A 19,158-nucleotide genomic window follows, 5' to 3' on the forward strand; every position below is an offset into this window, starting at 1 on the left:
TTAGCTGAGCCCTACCTTCACTTCGTGTTTGCAGTTTCCAGTCATTTAGTAAATCTGTAGCAGGATTATTTACAAAATGATGTTAACAAATACATAAATATTATGTTTGTAGAATAGAAAGAGGAAAATAAATTTTTAAAGCTGTGCACACCGGTCCTGTGTGTCTCTTACATCCTGTATTTCATAACAGAACAAAAATACTCAAATTTGGGTGTTGCTCTAAAACATGCTTTATACACAGCTCTCCTCCCAACCTCCCATCTGCGTTATCTGCTTTTCCCACTGACCCATGAACATGCCCTTCCTTCTTTGCCTTGATTAGATGATAAAATGTTCTGTTTCTGCTGTGGGAGGATAAAGTGTGCAACCCGAAACACCCTGAAATCTGGAAATTCATAACAGACAGCTGGATTTTGAAGCTGTGGCCATTTCCAAACCAATCAGTGCATGGGAGCGACCCTTCTCACTAACTCTGTCCCTCTGTGAGTGGCTTGGAAGCTGCAGCTTCTCCTTGCAACATTTGTTCTCCTGCAGGTAAGGAAAGCCCTCCAGCCCTCCCTGTTGCTGGCTTGCAATCCAGGGCTGGAGCTGGCAGGCGCAGGGAGCAGAGTGCTGCCCCACTCCACAGCAGGGCCTGAAAGCTGTTGGCCTGAGGTGGCTGGAGGCAGCCCACTGTGCAGCAGTACAGGGACTCCTGCCCTTGCCTTCCCCGTGCCCAGCTGCAGAGCCCAGAAATGACGGGGGAGCTGGGGAGCGGCAAGCGCCCTGGGCATGCCCAGCCGTGGGGGGCTTTGGCAGGGCACTACTTATGTGCTGGGGGGTTTCTTAGAGACAGTGCTCCAAAGTTGGTCAAAATCTGACGAGGCTGAGGGAGCTTTAGGGCTTGCGACAATGTCAAGTGAGATGATTTCACTGGAGAGAGGGAGCCTGTGCCCGTTTCCAGCAGGTAGCCGCCAGAGTTGGGAAGCAGCTGCAGCTGTTGGGATATGCATGCTGTTGCGTAGGCTTGCAGCACGGTGGAATTAGATTGCTGGGAACAGGAGTCATCTGCGTCTCCTGAGCCTGAAAACATCATAAGCTGGCTGCTGGCTTTCCTTTTTATTTTAAGAGCACCAGGCAGTTCTTATTTGCATGCTCTATAAAACTTTTAAAAATAGTTTTACAGCTTACCTAGCGTACAAAAGGTATAACCAGCTACAGAATGGAACAATTGTCAGGACTGTGGCAGGTCCCACATAGCCAGGACGCTGCAGATGGTGGTAGCACAATACAGCCCGGGCATAGGGTCACGCCACATCCCCTGGCAGTGATAACAGTGTGCATGCCAGCGCGGGATCCTCTGCTCGCTGAGCCCCTCGCACCCGATGGGGCTCCTTGGTAGCTTTTATGGGTCCTCAGGGTCTCACAGGCTGAGGTTTCTGAGAGCCTCTGTGTTGTTTTGACTGTACTTGTGCCCTGACTCTCATTCGTAATCAGATTTACAGCAAACTGCGGTATGAGTGCAAGTCAGAGAGTAAGTGATGGAAACCACACGGGAAAACAAAAGGCACCTCAGCTCTGAAGCGCGCTGGTGTCAGCTTGTACTGGCAGGGAGTCGCGTCATTACATAATGATGCACTTATCCAAACGGCGTTTTGTATTTTGGGAGACAGATGTGCCTTGCAGTTGCTAGTGGAAGTTAAATGTTAAATATGAAACCCATTCATTTTCTCTTAGTCATACTTTGGATTTAAGCAGATGTTTTCCTAATTTGTGGTTTTCAAATGTAGCATGCTGACAAGACATTTATCATTAACTACAACTTCATCCATGCAGTTTAGCAAATTGGCCAATTATTAACAGTGAGGGTTGTGTGGCGGTTGATGCATAGCTCCTGCTGCTTTGAAAGGCCTAAATTGAAACTCAATACATTTTTACAATATAAATTAATTGAGCCCTGGACCACATCCTTGTTATTCCAGTGCTCTCTGCTCTCGTTTTCAGAATGAACAGCCATTTGTAATGCCCTGAGTAGTTGTGCCTTCCAAGAGCAGAGGCTTCTGGTGGTGGAAAAAGTGATGGCTAACATTTTTCTGGTAGGGGCATGAAAATGGCTGGTGGTATCCAAGCGTAGGCGGCGTGACATACAGACGGAGCGTGGCTGTGGGACGGTGTACATACATGTGGCCCAGGCTGGCTCTGCCACAGATGATGCAGGAGTCATCCTGGAAGGGTGCAGGGGGGCAGTAAAAGCAGCGTGGGTACAGCTGCCCAGAAGCTAGTACTGCCTAATATTTTCCATTATAACATTTCTCTTGCTTTTACCTTCACTAAACTTTACTCATTTTGATTTATTTTCTTCTAATTTTCAGGATTTGATGGGGTGGGGAGAGGAAGGGTTGTTGTTGGTGGTGTGACCTGGTGAGATGTCCCAAAGATGCTTCCCAAAGCCAGGAACTACCATATGCCTGCAAATATGATCTGCTATTTTCCCGGCTCTGGTATTCAAGCAGGCAATTTCATCATCATTTATTCATCCCATGTACAAGACTTGAAGGAGAACACTCAGTGCACCTCTAATTTCTAGAAAGTATAAAGACCTTGATTTTTACCATCTGCTACTGCAGAAATTTTGTCTTACATTCCAGCTGAACTGGGAAAACTCTTCAGGATGGTTTGTTCGTAGTTGCTCCAGTTTCTGACAAATCACTCACTTCTTTTCCTCCTCTGTATTTGCATTTGCACAACAGGGAAACTATATACTTTGTTACAGAACAGGCTGTCATGCCACAATTAAAATAAATACATGTAGTATATTTCATCTTGCTTTATGCAGCCAGATGTGCTAGGTATGAGGTACCTACAAGGTTGGCTTTACAGTCCCATTTGATGTCCTTTTCTTCATACCCCTCTGCTCTGTGAGAAAAGGGAGTGATGGCAGTAGCATCACAAGATCAGTCAGGAGCAGCGGTGTGCCAGCAGGGAGTCAGGAGGTTGTGTAAAATGTAGAAAAGAGGAAAAAAAAAAAGTATATTAGGGGCTTGCGTTGCCACTGTTCCTGGTCTGCATTAGAGGTGTGTGTCCTAAAATGAGCCTGATCAGAGGGATGCGATGGGGGTTTTAGAGAACTTTTTGTTTGAAAGGGATGTGGCAGCGGATGTTGAAGGGAAGACAACAAGTTATGGCTACATTGTTGGTTGCCACCTGGTTTTCCCTGGGTTTAGATAAGCTGAGTTTCCAGAAGCGGCCATGTATCCCATGCTGGGCTTTAGTGGGAAGTGAGAGATGGTAGATGTTGGGCAAATTAAGCTAACTCAGAGTCTGATCCTTTGCAGCGCTGCCAAGCTCCTGGAGAAGACTCCGTTCTCCGTCGGTGCCCCAAGCCCTCTGCTTCCCTCGCCGGCGAGCCTGCAGCTGGCGCAGCTCCAGGCGCAGCTCACGCTCCACAGGCTGAAGTTGGCTCAGACCGCCGTCACCAACAACCCGGCCGCCGCCACCATCCTCAACCAGGTGCTCTCCAAAGTGGCCATGTCCCAGCCGCTCTTCAACCAGCTGAGGCACCCCACCGTGATGAACACCCCACAGGGCCATGCTGCAGGGCCGCCGCAGGGGCCCGGCATCACCGGCGCGAGGTTCCCCTCCGGCAGCATTGCCTTTCCCACCCAGAGCCAGACCTTAGCCACGCCGGGGGGTGGCCTGGGGCCTGCCCAGGCCCCCAGTGCCATCGTCATGAGCCCCTTCGGAGGTGTCATGGCCCCGGCCTCTGGCCAGCAACCCGTGGTGGTAGGTCTTAACAAGGCGGGCGCTTCCACCTCCGCCGCTGCGGCTGCTGCGGGGGGCTTTTATGAGTACAACAAGCAAAACGCTGCCACTGCCGCCCCTCAGGCGTACGCCTCGGAGGGGGACCAGCCCAGCCAGCATGGCTTCCTCGGTGGCGGGGCCCACGCAGCCTCCTCGGCGGCAGCGGGGCCACGCTACGAGGGTCACTTTGGGGCTCCCAGCCAGCTGCAGCACGAGGCGGCCGCAGCCTTTCCCAAGGAGGCCTATGGGGCAGTGGCGGCGGCGCAGCACGGGGCAGCACGGGCCTTCCCCAGCGACCCGCACACAGGCTCCCATCCGAAAGGAGATCCCGGCCCTGTCTTGCATGGCAGCAGTACAAGCAACCAGTGGGAAAATATCCCTAATTTTCCTAGCCAAAACAAGCCTGACCTTGTGTCCGGCGACAGCCTGTGGCCGTCAACAAGTCAGCAGCAGTATGAAATAAGAAACGAGCTCTACAACCCCGAAGAGCCAACACCTGATACAAAGTTCAGCACGGCCGCTCCCCCCACCTTCGGCCGCCTCAACCACAGCAAGCAGAGCTTTGGCAGCCCTCGCATGAGGCAGAAGGAGGAGCGGAGCGGCGGCGCGCCCGACCTGCCCGCCCGCTCCCTGCCGCCGCACCAGCTGGGTGACCTCCTCCGCGGCGTGGCCCCCCTCCACTTCCCCCACGTCTGCACCCTGTGCGACAAGAAGATCTTCGATCTGAAGGTGAGTGGGTTTAAGGCACCCCCAGGGCATGGTTTGGACCCTTGAACAGGCTGCCTGGTGATTGATCTGGCCACCGGCTCCTACCACCCCATCGCCATGGAGGTGCCCCAAGAGAAGCAGAAACAAAGGGCCATAGTTTTGCTTATAGTGTCGTACATCTGTTTCACGACAATTACCGGGGTTTCAAGGTCTGGTTTTGTTACACATCTTGCTGTGAAAAACGGTGAGATTTACAGCACTGGCATGAGAAACAAGAGGTCTGGGCTGGGATTGCAGCTCATCTTGTGAGCCCAAAGCAAGGGGAGGAGGAGCTTGAAGCTGATCCCCTGCTTCTCAAGCATCTGCATGTGTGCAGTTTCATCTGCCTCTCCCTTTGTCTTTGCATTTCTCATCCCAAAGGCTTCCCCCTAACAGCCTTGTGGAAGCAGCTTGCTTAAACAAAACAATGTGTTTTAATAAAATTACTTTCATAATTCCTTTATTGGGATCTCTTTCTCCTTCTAGTATCTCTAGGGAAATTTAGGACTCCAGGTCCCCCATGCTTTTGGCCTGGCAGCACGAAGCTGCTCAGCAAGTATGGTGCAGACCATTCTCCCACTTCTCTGTTCATACTGCCAAGAGAGCTAGAGCTCCAAATTAAACCTCACCCTTGAGAAGCAGCTTCCCAGTTGCCCAGAGAACCTGTGTGCTAGGTCACGTTATATAGGTCGGGTCTGAAGAAAGCCACTTACACAGCTGTCTGAGCCCCACAGCCATTTGTAGGCTCTGGCTGGGGTTGTTCTGGCCTCCTGGTGAGCCCTGCTCAACAAGCCTTCATAACCTTTCCATTGCCTTGCAGGACCAGCACCTACCTGCAAAGGCATGCGCTTTCACACTGGTCATGGCCTGACAAAAATGTTAGAACAGCGTGTATATAGGAAGGAAGATGACCAGCAAATGAAATAGTACCTGATACTTACACACCCTGGGGCTTTGGGATGTTCAAATATATTTGCTCTTTCGTGTTTCCCTTTTAGTCTTTGTGCAACTGCTGTGATTACTGCAGCTGCAGGGCTAGTGTGAAGTAGCCCCCATCTAAGGCATGCAGGGATTTCTGATTTTTCATTAAACATTTAAAAAGGGCAGGAAAAATGTCATTACAGTGAGTTTGGGTTGATCTGTTTGTTGGTGTTTAATACACTGCCTTATTTGGATCATAGAAGTGTAAATAGCTAAATGTACTTGGACAAACATTGCTGATCTATTGAAATGAATAAGTACTGTCCTGGCTGCCCTGTATGCTGAAGCACCTTCTGTATGGACACTCCAGGAGTTGAGGGTCCTCAGCACCTTGCAGGATGAGCTGTTCAGCTAGACTGAAGTAACCAAATTGAGAAATATACTGGATTTAAAAACTAATAGAGGGAAACTCTCCTTTTGTAAAGTAATTGATAGTTTAAACTACAAATAATGTGTCAGTAAATGCACTAGATGAAGGTGTGCTTGGCCCCACATCACACAGTTTGATCTTCAGCATCTCAGTATTGTTTTTAGAATAAGATAAACTGAATGGAGAAGCAATCTCTTGTAAAATTGTTTTGGGATTTTTTCCTATGCTCATCATGCCTTTGTTTCAACCTAGGACTGGGATCAGCACATTAAGGGAAGTCTTCACATCCAAAAATGTATGGCTTTTTCAGATAAGTAAGTATTTTAGAGTCACTCTTCCAACTAAATTTCTAACAGAGCATCCCCTACTTCAGTGGCTTTACACTGAAAATTTACTGTCTAATAATTATGCTTTAATATTTATAGCACATTATGCATGCTCCTAAAGTTCTTTTCTTTCTTTTCTAGCACTGGCATCCGGTGTGTGTTAAGCTCAGCAGATGGAACATTGCATTTATCACCAAATAATGCAGCAGTTTTCAATCCATCTAGTATCGAAGGTGAATGGTTGTATGTGCAATAGTTAAAACCACTTTTTTTTAATTGAAAGGGAAGTCAGTCTCTGGGGAAGAATAGGTATTTTAAATGAAATGTGATACAGGTTTCCAAGGAAAACTTTTTAGAGGTTGTGCACAGGAAGGCTAAAAGCTAGTACTGTGCCTTTCAAACTATTAATTTATTTTCCTTTCTAACAATTACTTGTTTTCACAGTGAATGAAACAGCATATAATTTAGTGTAGAGACTATGAAATTAATCATTATGTAAATGAGGCATTGCTTACTGAACACACTAATGCAATTAATGTGAGTCAAGATTTTCATGAAATGTGTGTAATCCATTATTTAGATTATCCACCAAATGTCGGTGCATCTTTTATCACTACGCCAGCAAGATCCTTTGGCCAGCCAGGTCCTACATTTTCTTCTCCATCGGGGGTGAGTACCTAAGCAAATTGATCTCCGTGTTAAAGATTCTTGTAGAAGTCACTTGTACTTACTGGAATTAAAACCATAAAGGCTTCCTTTTAGACAATAACCTGAATATTCAGTGTGCTATTTTAACTTCCCTGCAGCTCTTTTATGCTTTTGATTCTGGCCAAATCAGAACTAGATTATAGGTTTTTTTCCCAGTGCTAAAAGTTGTTTGTTTGTTAGAGGTTTGGGGAGGTGGGTAAATGATTTTGAGTGTATCCCATTAACTTTTTTTACTCCCTTTTCTGAATCATTTCAACCTAGGGAGGTCAGCTTCAGCTTGGAATGATTTGGTTTAGTTTTTATTTACTCTGAGTATTGATCCCAAAAGCAGCCTTCCATCTCTCCAGTTATTTATTTGTAGCTATTGCTGTCTGCCTCTCCCATGCTGGGGTCCTTTTCTCAGGTAGCAGCAGTGGCAAAGATAATGGCTGCAGCTTCGCTAACTGTTACTCAGCTGGATCAATTCATTCTACTGGGCTTTTTCTTAGTTTATTTTAGTGTATTATGTATATCATCTGCTGCCTCTGGTAGCCTTTCAGCAAGTTTGCTTTGATGCACAGTCTTCCGTGGCTTAGATTAGCTTCCCCCTGCTTTCAGCACAGGTCCTCAGTTATATTGTTTGACTATAATTTGAATTCCTAGCCCAATAATCAAAAAATGCCAGAAAAGAAGGATAATATTAGAAGTGGTTCTTACTTAAAAAAAGAAAAAAAAAGAAAAAACTAGAAAGAAGGCAAATAAAAGCAAATCATATATAATGGAAATACAAAGTTGTTAGGGTTAAAATGAAGCTCAACATACATCAGAAAGCTACGATTAAAGCTGGAGACCTCAAGGACTCATGTTAGGGCGTTCATGGAATAGCAGCAGTAATCCAGGGGTTCAAGTTTTCACCTTGTTAGCTTTTGTATCTATATCCTGATGTGGTCTCAGACACTCTGGAAAACCAGGTTGAATTATGTCCCTGTGCCACTCGAGCTCACCTCAGGCATTGCTTACAGAACTATCACCCAGATTTGTTTAATCCAACCAATTTTCTTCTGTGTGGTTTTGCTGTGCAAGAGGTTATTTGAAGGGGTTTTAGTTTCTGCCTGTCACAGGCATTATGCGTGCAGAGGAGCATGGAGCAGAGCTGCTCATGACAGCTGCCTCCAAGGTCAGAGGTGGAGTAGCAGCGGGTGCAGCGGAATGTTCCTTTTCATCATGTCTGTCAACCTTGCAACAAATGAAATTACTGCTAATACCAGTATCATTTCTCCTTAGAATCTGTCACTATTTATCATTTAAGCTGCCTGCAGAAGTCCTTCTTCTGAATGACATGCACTACTATGAGAGATAAAAGAAACAGTAACTTTGATTTTCCTGGACACTGTAAATCCTGTTTTTCTTCAGAAGCTCATTGGGTGGACAGGGAACTATATTAGAGGTGTTAAGATTGAGTTTGCCAGCTGTCATTGACTCTGCAACGGTAGTATTCACTTTCAGCTAAGCTGCTGCCATTTAACTGAGCAGTGGGAGATTATACTTGACCCTGCATGTAATCATAAACAAAGTGTTCGGATTTCTGGAAGAGCTTGCTCTATGCTATCTGTCTGCAAATAACTCTATCCCTCTTCAAAAGGCAAATACTGTGCTACAGGTCTTCACTTGGGCACGGAGAGCCATTAGCACTGGAGGGATGGGACTGTCAGTTTCTTATTATCTTTAGAAAAAATTCATGCCAATCTCAAGAAAGGGATAAAGAATTTGAAAAGCAAGAAAAAAATTAAAAAAAGAGGTTGTAATAAAAAATAACCAAATTGTATTGGTGAAATAATATGGCAAACAGTATGAAGTACACTTCACTGCTGTGCATCAAATTATTTTTGTAGTAATTGTTCAACTGCATTGGTAAACCCCTGTAGGCATCAGTTAGAAGGAAAGTTAACTTACAATCTTACTGAAAATTACATTTGACACTTGACACACAAGAGCACCTCTAACTTCTTGGCTGCAGATATGGAAGGTGTATATTCCTTTTTTGGATGTGATTTACAGCTTTATTTAATGAATGAATCCAATTTAACTTCAATCATCTGACAAGATTGTTGCTTGGTAGAGCCCATTGGCTTCTGGTATGAGTATGTGACCACTTCTTAGTCATGAATTACAGCAGATTTATGGCGTAGCATTTTAATTTAAGCCATTGCCAATTGTGGGGAGGTGGTAACATCTTACAGTCGTTTGATTTAATGTACTGCTGAGTCCGTGTCCGAACACAGGCTCTGGAGCCTACGTAGGGAACAGCTAAGTCTTTCTAGTCCTGTAGACTCTTAACATACCATCTCTCAACGGATTTAACAAAACAAACTGAAGGTGCCACGTGACCTGGGGTGTTCCTGCACTGGAACTGCTTTTGCTGTCAGGAAAGTTTCCTTTTCCTCTGGTAGCTGTAGTTGTATTCTTCTGTATGCTACAGGCTGCCTTGCCTGTTGCACGGAGACATCACTTCCTTTTCTGTTCAAGTGGAATTGAGTTGCTTCATCTTTTTCGGGATCAGGTCTTTGTTACTTTTCTGCTAAAGAAGATACCTGAATTTTGGCACTTTGACTTACCTTATGCACCTGGACAGGCTCTGTAAGATGCAAGCTAAATAGCAAACCACTGTACAATACAGGGTCTTGCTGCAGCAAAAATACACAAATGGTTCAGTGGTGAAGCCTGGAGGGAAGGTAATGGGATGAAGGTGTAAATAAGATAACATTAGCTCTGTAACTTGTGAACTTGCTGACAAGCCAAACATTTGTGATGGCTCTGGTGAACTTGATACTGCAAGATTACGTGATTTGCATCTTCCCTTGAATGGCACAATTTTAACTGATGGTAGAGTTACTTCTTTAGTAAAATCCTAACAGCAGAGGTCATAAACAGGGAAGTAACCTGGGAAAATTTAATCCTACGTGAGCAATGTTTTGTGTGTCATTAGGTAAGGTAAATTATGTTCCTCTCTGAGTATACCCTGATGCCTCTTTGTACAAGGAGTGTAGAGCCTGGCTTCCATGTCAGGGAGATGAGTGGCTCTTTGGGAACTGCCCCAGCACTCCAAAATAGACTTCCACTGCACCGGTGCCATGTGCCTGTGCCAGCCCAGTTTGGGAGCTCAGGCTCTTTGTGCATCCAGTTCTCACTATGCCCCAGGGGAGAAGTCCCTCCTACTGTGTGTTGTTGCAATGAGAGGGGAAAGCAGTAGGTTTTCCAACCTGAGGTACAACTGTGTGTCCTCTCAGAAGTTAAATGGGGTCACTTCTCCCCCCAGCCCACTCTGTTCCACCAGGGTGAGGATTTAAATTCAGCCGCTGCTATCATGAACACTTCTGTAGTCACCTAAACTTATTTCTGATGTTCATAAATTCAGCAGGGACTGCAGTGAGCATCTGTTTTAATTTTCGGGCACCACCATCACCACATAAATGAGTGTTTATGAAATACCTGCAAATACTAATTTTTTGTGCATTGCTTGCAAACTGTCTGCTAAGTGCCTTTTACTCAGCAATAGTGCATGGTGTCTTCATGTGCAGGGAAGGCACAGAGCCCCCAGTGGGACTGACAGATGCAGACGGGCAGTGGAAGGCTGTCCCACTTGGCAGAGGAGCCACAGGGCTTGTGCTGGCCGGCCAGATGGGTGCTGGCACCGCAGTGAGCTCGTCAGGAGGGGCTGAGACCTCCCCATGGCAGGGACACCCTCCTGGGGTCTCCAGACTCCCTCTGGTGCTGAGTATTGTGCAGTGGCCTGTGCCTGTGGCAGCCCAGCCCACTGCTGTGACATGCCAGGCAGCTGAAGCCCTGGAGTCCATAAGGTCTGAGGGGGCAAGTTAGCTTTTGCAGTAATACTGTTAATCCTGTTTCAACAAGAGCATCTCTAGAGAAATCCTCTCTGGGCTTTGTAACGTCCAGGGATGGAGACTTCATTGCAAGCTGCACCATTCCCTTACCATTTGTATTTCTAAACCAGGATGTTAAAATGCAAAGTTGTAAAGAGGAATATTTGTCCTTAATAACAGGTACAGAGAACAGAATATTTCATTTTTTGCAGAAATGTAAATTCTTATCTAGAGGTTGGAATATCTAAGATAAAAACATCATTTTGAATTGTTCTTTTCCCCAGTTCCCCCAGAGGAAATCTACACTGGGTCGAGTTGTTCACATCTGCAATCTCCCTGAGGGAAGCTGCACAGAGAATGATGTCATTAACCTGGGACTCCCATTTGGGAAGGTCACCAACTATATCCTCATGAAATCCACTAATCAGGTACTGTGCATTTGGGGTCACTGGTATTGACATCTATTGGCATAAAGACATGCTGTCGTGAGGACAGAGTCTCTGAGGAAAATCTCTTCTTTTTGTAACAGAAACTTAAATATGAAGTCCACTCCTGAAGTAAAAAAAAAAAAAGGTGTTCACAGAATGAGGTGATAGCATAGACGTGACCATTGCCTCATACTTCTTGTTGAAAAAACCCAGAAATCTCAGTGAAGAAGTGTTGTAAAACTACTTTTAAAAATAATAATTTTTTTTTTTTTAAATTTACTAACTTGGCCTTCTTCTCTCGGCCATTTGTTAGTGTTCCTTTCAAACTTCTCTTGTTCTGTTTGGGAGGTTTTTGTTGCTTTCTTACCCATACTTGTAGAGCTGAACCGGGCATTGAAGAAAGACTTGCACTCTAGTCTGGTTTGGCTGGCCATGGCTGCACTGGGTGATCTGGCACTTATTAGACCCAGATTACCCAGTGCCCCCCCCCCTTACAGGGGGCACTGACACCTCACTCATTCCCTTTTAACCTGCACCAGATTGCAGTAGAGCTTTTCCTTCAAGGTAGTTTAAGTCTGCCTTAAATAGCTTAAGTCTATCCGTGGTGGCAGGCTGTGAAGAGTAGAAAATCTCGCATGCCTGCAGCAGACAGTACAGATGGATGTAGAATCCACGCCAGTGGACAACGTTGGAGACTGTAATGTTTCAAAATGCAGTCCTTACACAGCTGTGAGTATTGTCCTTGACCAGTTAAACTGCACTTACATCAAATGCAATTTTTGTGTGAATAAAAGTGTAGTTAATATTGTTCGGGTTTTTAAAATTCTTTTGGCTTTGTTCTGGCTGCTCATGCTCTGATGTTCTGCTTTTATGTGGATCCCTTGCAATTCTGCAAGACACAGCTGACAAATCTTGGAAGCGGTGCATGCTGCAGCATTGCAGTTCTGCATCTTGTCAGCAACTGACCATGGTTTAGAAGCACCAGTGAGAAAGCAAGGTAGAGGTGATGTTTTCATATATCCAGAAAGACTAGATTCCAGTCATTTAGTTTTTAACTAAACTGGTTTCTAAAGTTGCTTATCAGCCTTAATAGTTGAGTTGAAACCATTATTTGCAGTTAAAAGTAGACTGAGAAATGGACCGACTGTTACTATTTCAGCTCCAGGGCTGGAAGCTACCCAGTTCTGTACTATCAAGGCATTTTGCATGAAAAGAATCCAAAGGAAAAATCATTGTGCTGCCTTTTCTCTCTTATACTTCATATTTTTAATTATGTAGTAGATTTTAAAGCTCTCCCCATTTGTGCTAGGCCTTTCTGGAAATGGCTTACAGTGAAGCAGCGCAAGCCATGGTGCAGTACTACAAAGAAAAACCTGCTATGATAAATGATGACAAGTTACTTATTAGGATGTCTAAAAGATACAAGGAGTTGCAGCTGAAGGTAAGACAGTTATTCCTGATCAGATTTCCTTAGTTTTCATGGCATGTCCTGGAGAATACATCTAAAAGTCATTGCTGGTTACTGATTTCTAATTAATGCTTTAATATTATGGAAAAAGAAATTAAGAAAGATATATTAATGAATGTATGTTAAAAATCTTTTATACTTAGCTGCTTGCTCTTGTTCTAAATTTTAACTCTTGGAAAAGATCCCATTTTTTCTGGTCCTCTCATACCATTATTTCAAAAATCCCTTCTGAGCTTACTTCTGAGCAGGTCTAACAAAAGTCTAAAACACAGCCATGTGTAAGATACAACATGTCAGCAAAAATAAGACAGTCCTGTCTTTTTAGTCAGACATTAAGCCTGAAGCAATGCTCTTCACTGCTTACATGCTTGAGCCAGAGTACAGTCTCTATACCATGCAGTGATGGCAGGGCTAAACATCACATTGATTTATTTTTATTTCTTTCTTGTGAATGAACTAAATTTAAAAGCAAGATATTTTATTTATTTATTTTTTCACATAGACTGAGAACAGAGCAATAGTCTTTGGACTTTGTGTAGAGTGTGTGACATTTCTGATGTGGACACCTGAGTGATGTCCAGAAATCAGTGCTCTTGTGAGCACATTTGTGGAAGCTTATTTACTGCCATGTGCAATGCTAAGAGAGGTATTTTTTTTTCACGGAGACTTGGACTGGAACTGGCAATGCAGAACTGAAAAGCCTCATTTTGCATTATCTAACACAGCACAAAATTATTTTATAAAATAACTGTAATGTTCCAAGTTAAGAGGTTAAGAACCTTTTGTGCACCTTGAGGAAAGAGAGAACTCAGATGGTTTGGTTTGACCTTTGGAAAAGTCTCTTTCTCTCCTGTACGTGTATCATAGTTTAAGGAGACTTAAAGGAGTTGCCAAAAGTTCATAAACCAGGGCAGTCTTTCTTAGTGTGGTACAGTGAGGGGTTCAGATGTAAGGCAGTGGAGACTGCATCTTACCATAGAGGCAGAACAGGAATTAGCCAGGAGAATGTGGGAGTTTGCCTAGATTTCAGGAAGATTTTCAGCCTTTCCAATGGCAGTTTTTCAGGTAAGGGAATTATTTTTCTCTGCACAAGCAGAAGCCCTTTCTCTTTGTTAAAAACAAACAAACAAATGAGTGCAACATGGAAGGGGGAGTATGCATGAGCTATTTACCACTACAAACTGCTCTGAGCTCCTGCATGATTATATTGCTCAACTCTTCATGCTCTAAGTGTTTGATGAATTGTGTGCACTCCAGCCTGGAGTAGCACATCTTTTGTAAATGATCTTGCATCTCGAGTAATCTACACTTCCAGTATGCATCTTTCTTGCACATAGCTTTTCTGAAGCTCTTGTGTCTAAACATAGTCTTTTAGAGCTGTACTCCAGAATGAGCTAAACTCTGAGATGAAAAGAAGACAGTTCATTCCTAGAGGATCCGAGACAGGCTACTATGCATATTTAATTCAGATATTAGAAAAATTGTCTGGTTTGTTTCTACTTATATCCATTTCCTAGAAAATACTCTGCAGTGAATGTGTAGCAGGGAAGGACAAACTCATTTTCAAAGCCTGTTACAGCAGCCAAGTATGAGGAGACATGCTACAACGTAATGGAGCAAATTTTCCATTTGTATCATTTTACTGCTTTGATCGTGTTATTGAGATACCAGCTGGAGAAAAGATTGTAACCACAGCACTGAAACCAAATATTTCTCAGTAGTAGTAGTATAACTGAAAGATGCATGGATGCTGTTTCTTGAAGGACAAATCACCTATATTAGCCTGGGGAATAGTGCAGCATGCTAAACAGTGTCTTGGTCTTATTTAGAAACCAGGTAAGAATGTGGCTGCTATCATCCAGGACATCCACTCGCAGAGGGAGAGGGACCTGCTGCGTGAAGTGGACAGGTAAAGTTTCTCCACAGTTTGGAACTGGGACCTGGATAAATCTGTAAACCAGCAGGTAGAAAAAGCATTATCTGTGTGCTTCCCTCTCTTACCTCACATGCTTTCATAATTTGGATTTCACTTTAAATGACTGTAAAAATATAAGTGGGTGCAATAGTAGTTGCAGGGCCTATATAATGAGATCAGATTGAAACCGTGCATGTTATGAAAATAAATGAACTCTTTCCTGCTGGTGATGATGACTCAGAAAAATATGCCAGGCATGTCAAGAACACACAAACGAAGCTGTTACACTTTCCTCCCCCTTGAGTGAAAAGTGTAAAGGCTGGGAGTGCTGCGAGACCTAGAGGGAAGGAGTCAGTTCACTTTACAAGGTATTTGGGTATATTTCTGATCTGCCTGGCTTCTGGACCTTCCAGCAAAAATGGAGAGGAATCACAGTGATAAAACATAAGGTGACCTTTTGTCACTTTTGTCTCAGAGATGCCCTAGATGAGTGAGTATTAAGGGTACAGACATTAGGGTCATTGTAAAGGTATTAACATATTATATCCTCTTAACACTAAACACCTATAAGAGGCTTTTAAGAATGAATGAATATATTCTTGACAGATCGTGGGGATTTAGTTAAGCTCTCTGGATATGACACTGCCTTTTCTCCTGTTCACTGTGTTTGCAGCTGTGCAGTGCGTGTCTGTGAAAGGCCTGGGATCTCAGGTTCGCAGGCACCAGGGCAGTCCCCATGGGTTTCCAGTGTGCAAGAACTTGGTAGACCACAGTGAGTCAGCCAGTTACAGCTGCCTTTTCCCTCTGCAGCAGGTACGGCACGGAGAGGCCCCGCTCACGCAGCCCCATAAGCCGCTCCCTGTCACCCCGATCCCACACGCCCAGCTTTACTTCCTGCAGTTCACCCCACAGCCCGATGGGGACCGGCAGGACCGACTGGGGAAATGGGAGAGAGTCATGGGATCAGTCCCCATATTCTCGACGGGAAGAGGAAAGAGACAGCAGAGAATGGCGAGAGAATGGGGATGAGAAGAGGGACAGGACTGACACGTGGGTACACGAGAGGAAACATTATTCCCGACAGCTGGACAAGTTTGATTTGGATGAACGGATTGAAGGAGGCAGAGGGCACAGAGAAAAATATTTAAGGAGTGGTTCCCCTGGCTCCCTTCACCCTTTATCTGGTTACAAGAGCAGGGAAGATGACTATTACCGAAAAACCTCTAAATCAAAATCTGACAAGTTTCAGAGGCAGACGCAGGATTTACCTGGGAGATCTAAGAGAAAGGAAGAAGCAAAGTTAAGGGAGCGTAGGCATTCGTACAGTGAAGATGCTGCCAGGGAGGAGGCAGCTGAACAGAAGCACAGCAAAGCATCTGAGGGCTCCAGGCAGAAACAAAGTGATAAGAATAAGGTGAAGAAAGCTGAAAAAGACCAAGAGGAAGATGCTGCTGCTGAAGGCAGTGATGTGAAGGAAACCAAACCTCCTGAGAATGAGGTAAATACAGATCTTAAACTTATGTAAGAAGAAGGTTAATGCTGAATTAATATATTTTCTGAAATATTTTAGATCAGTTGTTGTGTGTGTGGTGCTGGTGATATGCAATGTTTTGCCATGATCAGGGAATATAGTCCTAGAAAAGATCTTAGGAGGTCATTTTGTCTATGTCTTTGCCCAGATGATGCAGATCTATTACACCATTGCAGTGTTGGGTACATGGACATTGTCTTTCTGGGTCAAGCACAGAAGCTCTGGGTAACCAGTGGGGGGAAGGGGACAGAAAACTCACAACAAAACCAAGTGACAATCTGCTGTTTGCATGCAGGTTGTGTGTGCAGAGGCAATTGCCCTACTGCTCTCTCTTCTAAGTCTGTGCAGAATACCCCATAGCTGCTCTCTCAGCATCCATCACCTTCTTCCACTACCTGTGATGTGCATTGACTTGCTTTGGAATTAAGTGGTATTTTACAGGGATGCACAATATATGTAAGACAATATAGGGAACTGGTTGTTATACTTCTAAAATGAACTTTTAATGAGGAACATTTTTATACTTTTTTTGGTCAACTTAGCAGAGAATTTGGTTTCTGTTAATATGTCCCTGCCCTCCGCTGTGGCAGGGATAACTCACACCACTTCCTTCAGTGTGCTGTCAGGAATCTCTTCTCACGGCAGAACCACTGAATCAGCTCATCTGTAAAATTTGAGATCTCTGGAGAAATACTTCCAGTTGGTAAAGTGACAGCATTTGTGGGTTTGATTCTCCAATGGGAAAAAGTGAAGAGGGAACGGATCAAGATGCCTCATTCGCCCAGTCCCAGTAGAGCCCATGCTCGCATCTCCACCCTATGGGGATCTTGTTACTGGCTCTTGGCCACCCTGCCTCCCCCAGTCCCCCCTGGTGATACACTGCCGCCAGCCACCCCCGGGGATGCTGGCACAGGAGGCTGCAGAGCTGCTTTGCTGACCAGGGGTCCAGCTCTAGCTTGTGACTTTGTGCTGCCAGGGCCATCTTTGGTTGGTTTTAGTTGACCCTGCGTTTGTTCTTCTCATGCGGGGGCAAAGCTGGTGGAAATCTCTAGATCTTTCAACTCAGCTAGTCTCTGTAACAGGCAGCAGCACTACCTCATACCATAGATATGTGTGTCTGTGCCACCTTTTGTCATCTTTCTCCTTTGGTTGGTATTTCACTGTGATGAATGGTTCCTTGGGAGGAGATGTCCGAGAGAAATGTCACACACAACATTCTAAATCACCAGTGGTGCACACTCCTCTGCTTGTTTTTCAAGTTATTTTAAAGTGGCTTTGTTAAAAGGCATACCTCTCCAGGGACTACTGCTAATACTTTATTTTAAAAGGAATGGGTTTGAATGCCTCGAACTGATACTTTTGCTTCACCCCTCTTTAACCAAGTGCCAGGTAGTACTGTGGTTTTGTTCTTCCAAAGTATGAACTGTGCAAGCAGTTGCATTCTCAACTGATCCTACATCAATAAACAAAACAGTGGAGGTCTTTTGCAGAGTTTTAACACTGCCGCTCTCCTTACCATGTCTGAGCCAACATAACAGATGTGGGTAGAGAACAGAGGAGTGGAGGCTGGAAATTTTAATGAATTCACATTCTCCCCCACCTGTATTCTAGCCAATTCTATGATTTAAATTACACATCTCTAATCTTTTTTAAATTTTTCTTAATTCTTATTTGTGCAACTTTGCTAATGGAATCCAATTGTTGGGTCTTTTCTCACAGCCTAGTTGACTTGCATAAACTTTAGAAATAAAGAATGTGACCTTGTGAGTGACTTTGCTTCACTAAACCCAGAATAGAAACATACTAGAGCACCAGTGTGTGTTGCTATACGTGTGTATGTTGTATTTATTTTAGCTTGGAAAAGAGGAGCAAGTTCCAGAGAAGAGCTCACCTTCAGATAATAAACAAGGAAAAGAATCGGGAGAGGTTCTGGAAAACACAAGAAAAGAGAAGGTTGGTGACACATTGTTGGTGCGGCTTCCACAATAAAATGAGTGAAAAGCCAGGTTTAGTAGCACATTCTCCCAACTGAAATATTAAACCCCCATGGAAAGGCTTGTAAAGGGATTGTAGAATGGGGTTGTCTAAATTAACTTGCCTTATCTTGACCTCTGCTTTAAGTGATAGCTTTTCCTGAAGTCTCTAGAACTCTTTTTTTAGTTGTTCTTTGCCCATGTAGATTGCTTCACATGCATAGCCCTTGGCACTGGCAACTGTAGTAACGTATGCCCAAGTGAACTGTGTAACTTTGTGAACCATGCCCAAAAATAGGAGATGCAGTCAGTTAGTGGAGAAGGAGGGGACTAATGATGAAAACTTTTCAGAACATTGGCCTTAGATGGACTATAGATAGCAACCTCTTCTGATTATTTCTGTTTTTAATTAAATAATGTCTTTACAGCACCCCTACTGCAGCATCGCAGTCAGGGACAGCAATGTCCTTGGAATTCCTCCAGCTTCATATCTGTAGGGTCATGGGTTGATGGTCAGATATGGAGGCTATTGATATCTGTTGCTGTAGAAAACTGATCTCCTGGCAAGAACAGTGTCAACTCCTAGAGTTTTCATGCTGTTTTAGGATTCTAGGAGGAAAATTGTGGGAATGGCCAAACAGGAGAAGAATACAGATTATTAATAGATTATGTGTACACTATGAGTCTGGGAGTTGAAATCTAAGCTGCAAGTGTGTCTTGAAAGTAAAATATACCTTATCATTCTAATACTTCTTAAGTCCAGTATTAGTGTCTGAATCCTCTAAGTCTATAGCGGCATGTATGAGGTATTTCAGATTATGTACCTTGGATATAACTGTAAAACTGATTTCTCTTAAGGTCTAGGCCTATCTCTACCAGCACAGTCCCTGGCAGAGGGTTTTTGCTGGTAGAAGAAGATGACTGCAGAAGGTAGCCATGTTTTCTCAGTCACCATAGGAACCTGAAGGACTTAGTCCAGCAAAGTGAAAGCCACAGTGGTTAGACTGGGGTTCAGTATATTCTCATCGTGCTGCCTATTTCTTGCCACCCTGGGATGGAGGTAGAGGAAGG

General features: G+C 44.3%; 1 protein-coding gene across 7 annotated transcripts in view; it reads left to right on the forward strand.

Annotated features, from left to right (window-relative positions):
- Positions 1 to 19,158, forward strand: part of RBM20 (RNA binding motif protein 20) — a 109,955-nt gene that overhangs the window by 76,814 nt on the left and 13,983 nt on the right. For 5 of the 7 annotated variants that reach the window (XR_012633730.1, XM_074907709.1, XM_074907707.1 and 2 more), the window contains 9 exons: positions 3,315 to 4,509; positions 6,131 to 6,192; positions 6,346 to 6,437; positions 6,785 to 6,873; positions 11,057 to 11,200; positions 12,510 to 12,641; positions 14,498 to 14,577; positions 15,394 to 16,081; positions 17,969 to 18,067. Coding sequence is in view for 6 of the 7 variants with exons in the window: in XM_074907709.1 (XP_074763810.1) it covers positions 3,315 to 4,509; positions 6,131 to 6,192; positions 6,346 to 6,437; positions 6,785 to 6,873; positions 11,057 to 11,200; positions 12,510 to 12,641; positions 14,498 to 14,577; positions 15,394 to 16,081; positions 17,969 to 18,067 (2,581 nt within the window). In the remaining variant the exon portion in view is untranslated. The remainder of the gene's footprint in view (positions 1 to 3,314; positions 4,510 to 6,130; positions 6,193 to 6,345; positions 6,438 to 6,784; positions 6,874 to 11,056; positions 11,201 to 12,509; positions 12,642 to 14,497; positions 14,578 to 15,393; positions 16,082 to 17,968; positions 18,068 to 19,158) is intronic. The other 2 variants (XM_074907712.1, XM_074907708.1) reach the window with 1 other exon arrangement.

Source organism: Athene noctua, chromosome 5 (genome assembly GCF_965140245.1).
Source record: "Athene noctua chromosome 5, bAthNoc1.hap1.1, whole genome shotgun sequence".
Lineage (NCBI taxonomy): Eukaryota > Metazoa > Chordata > Aves > Strigiformes > Strigidae > Athene > Athene noctua.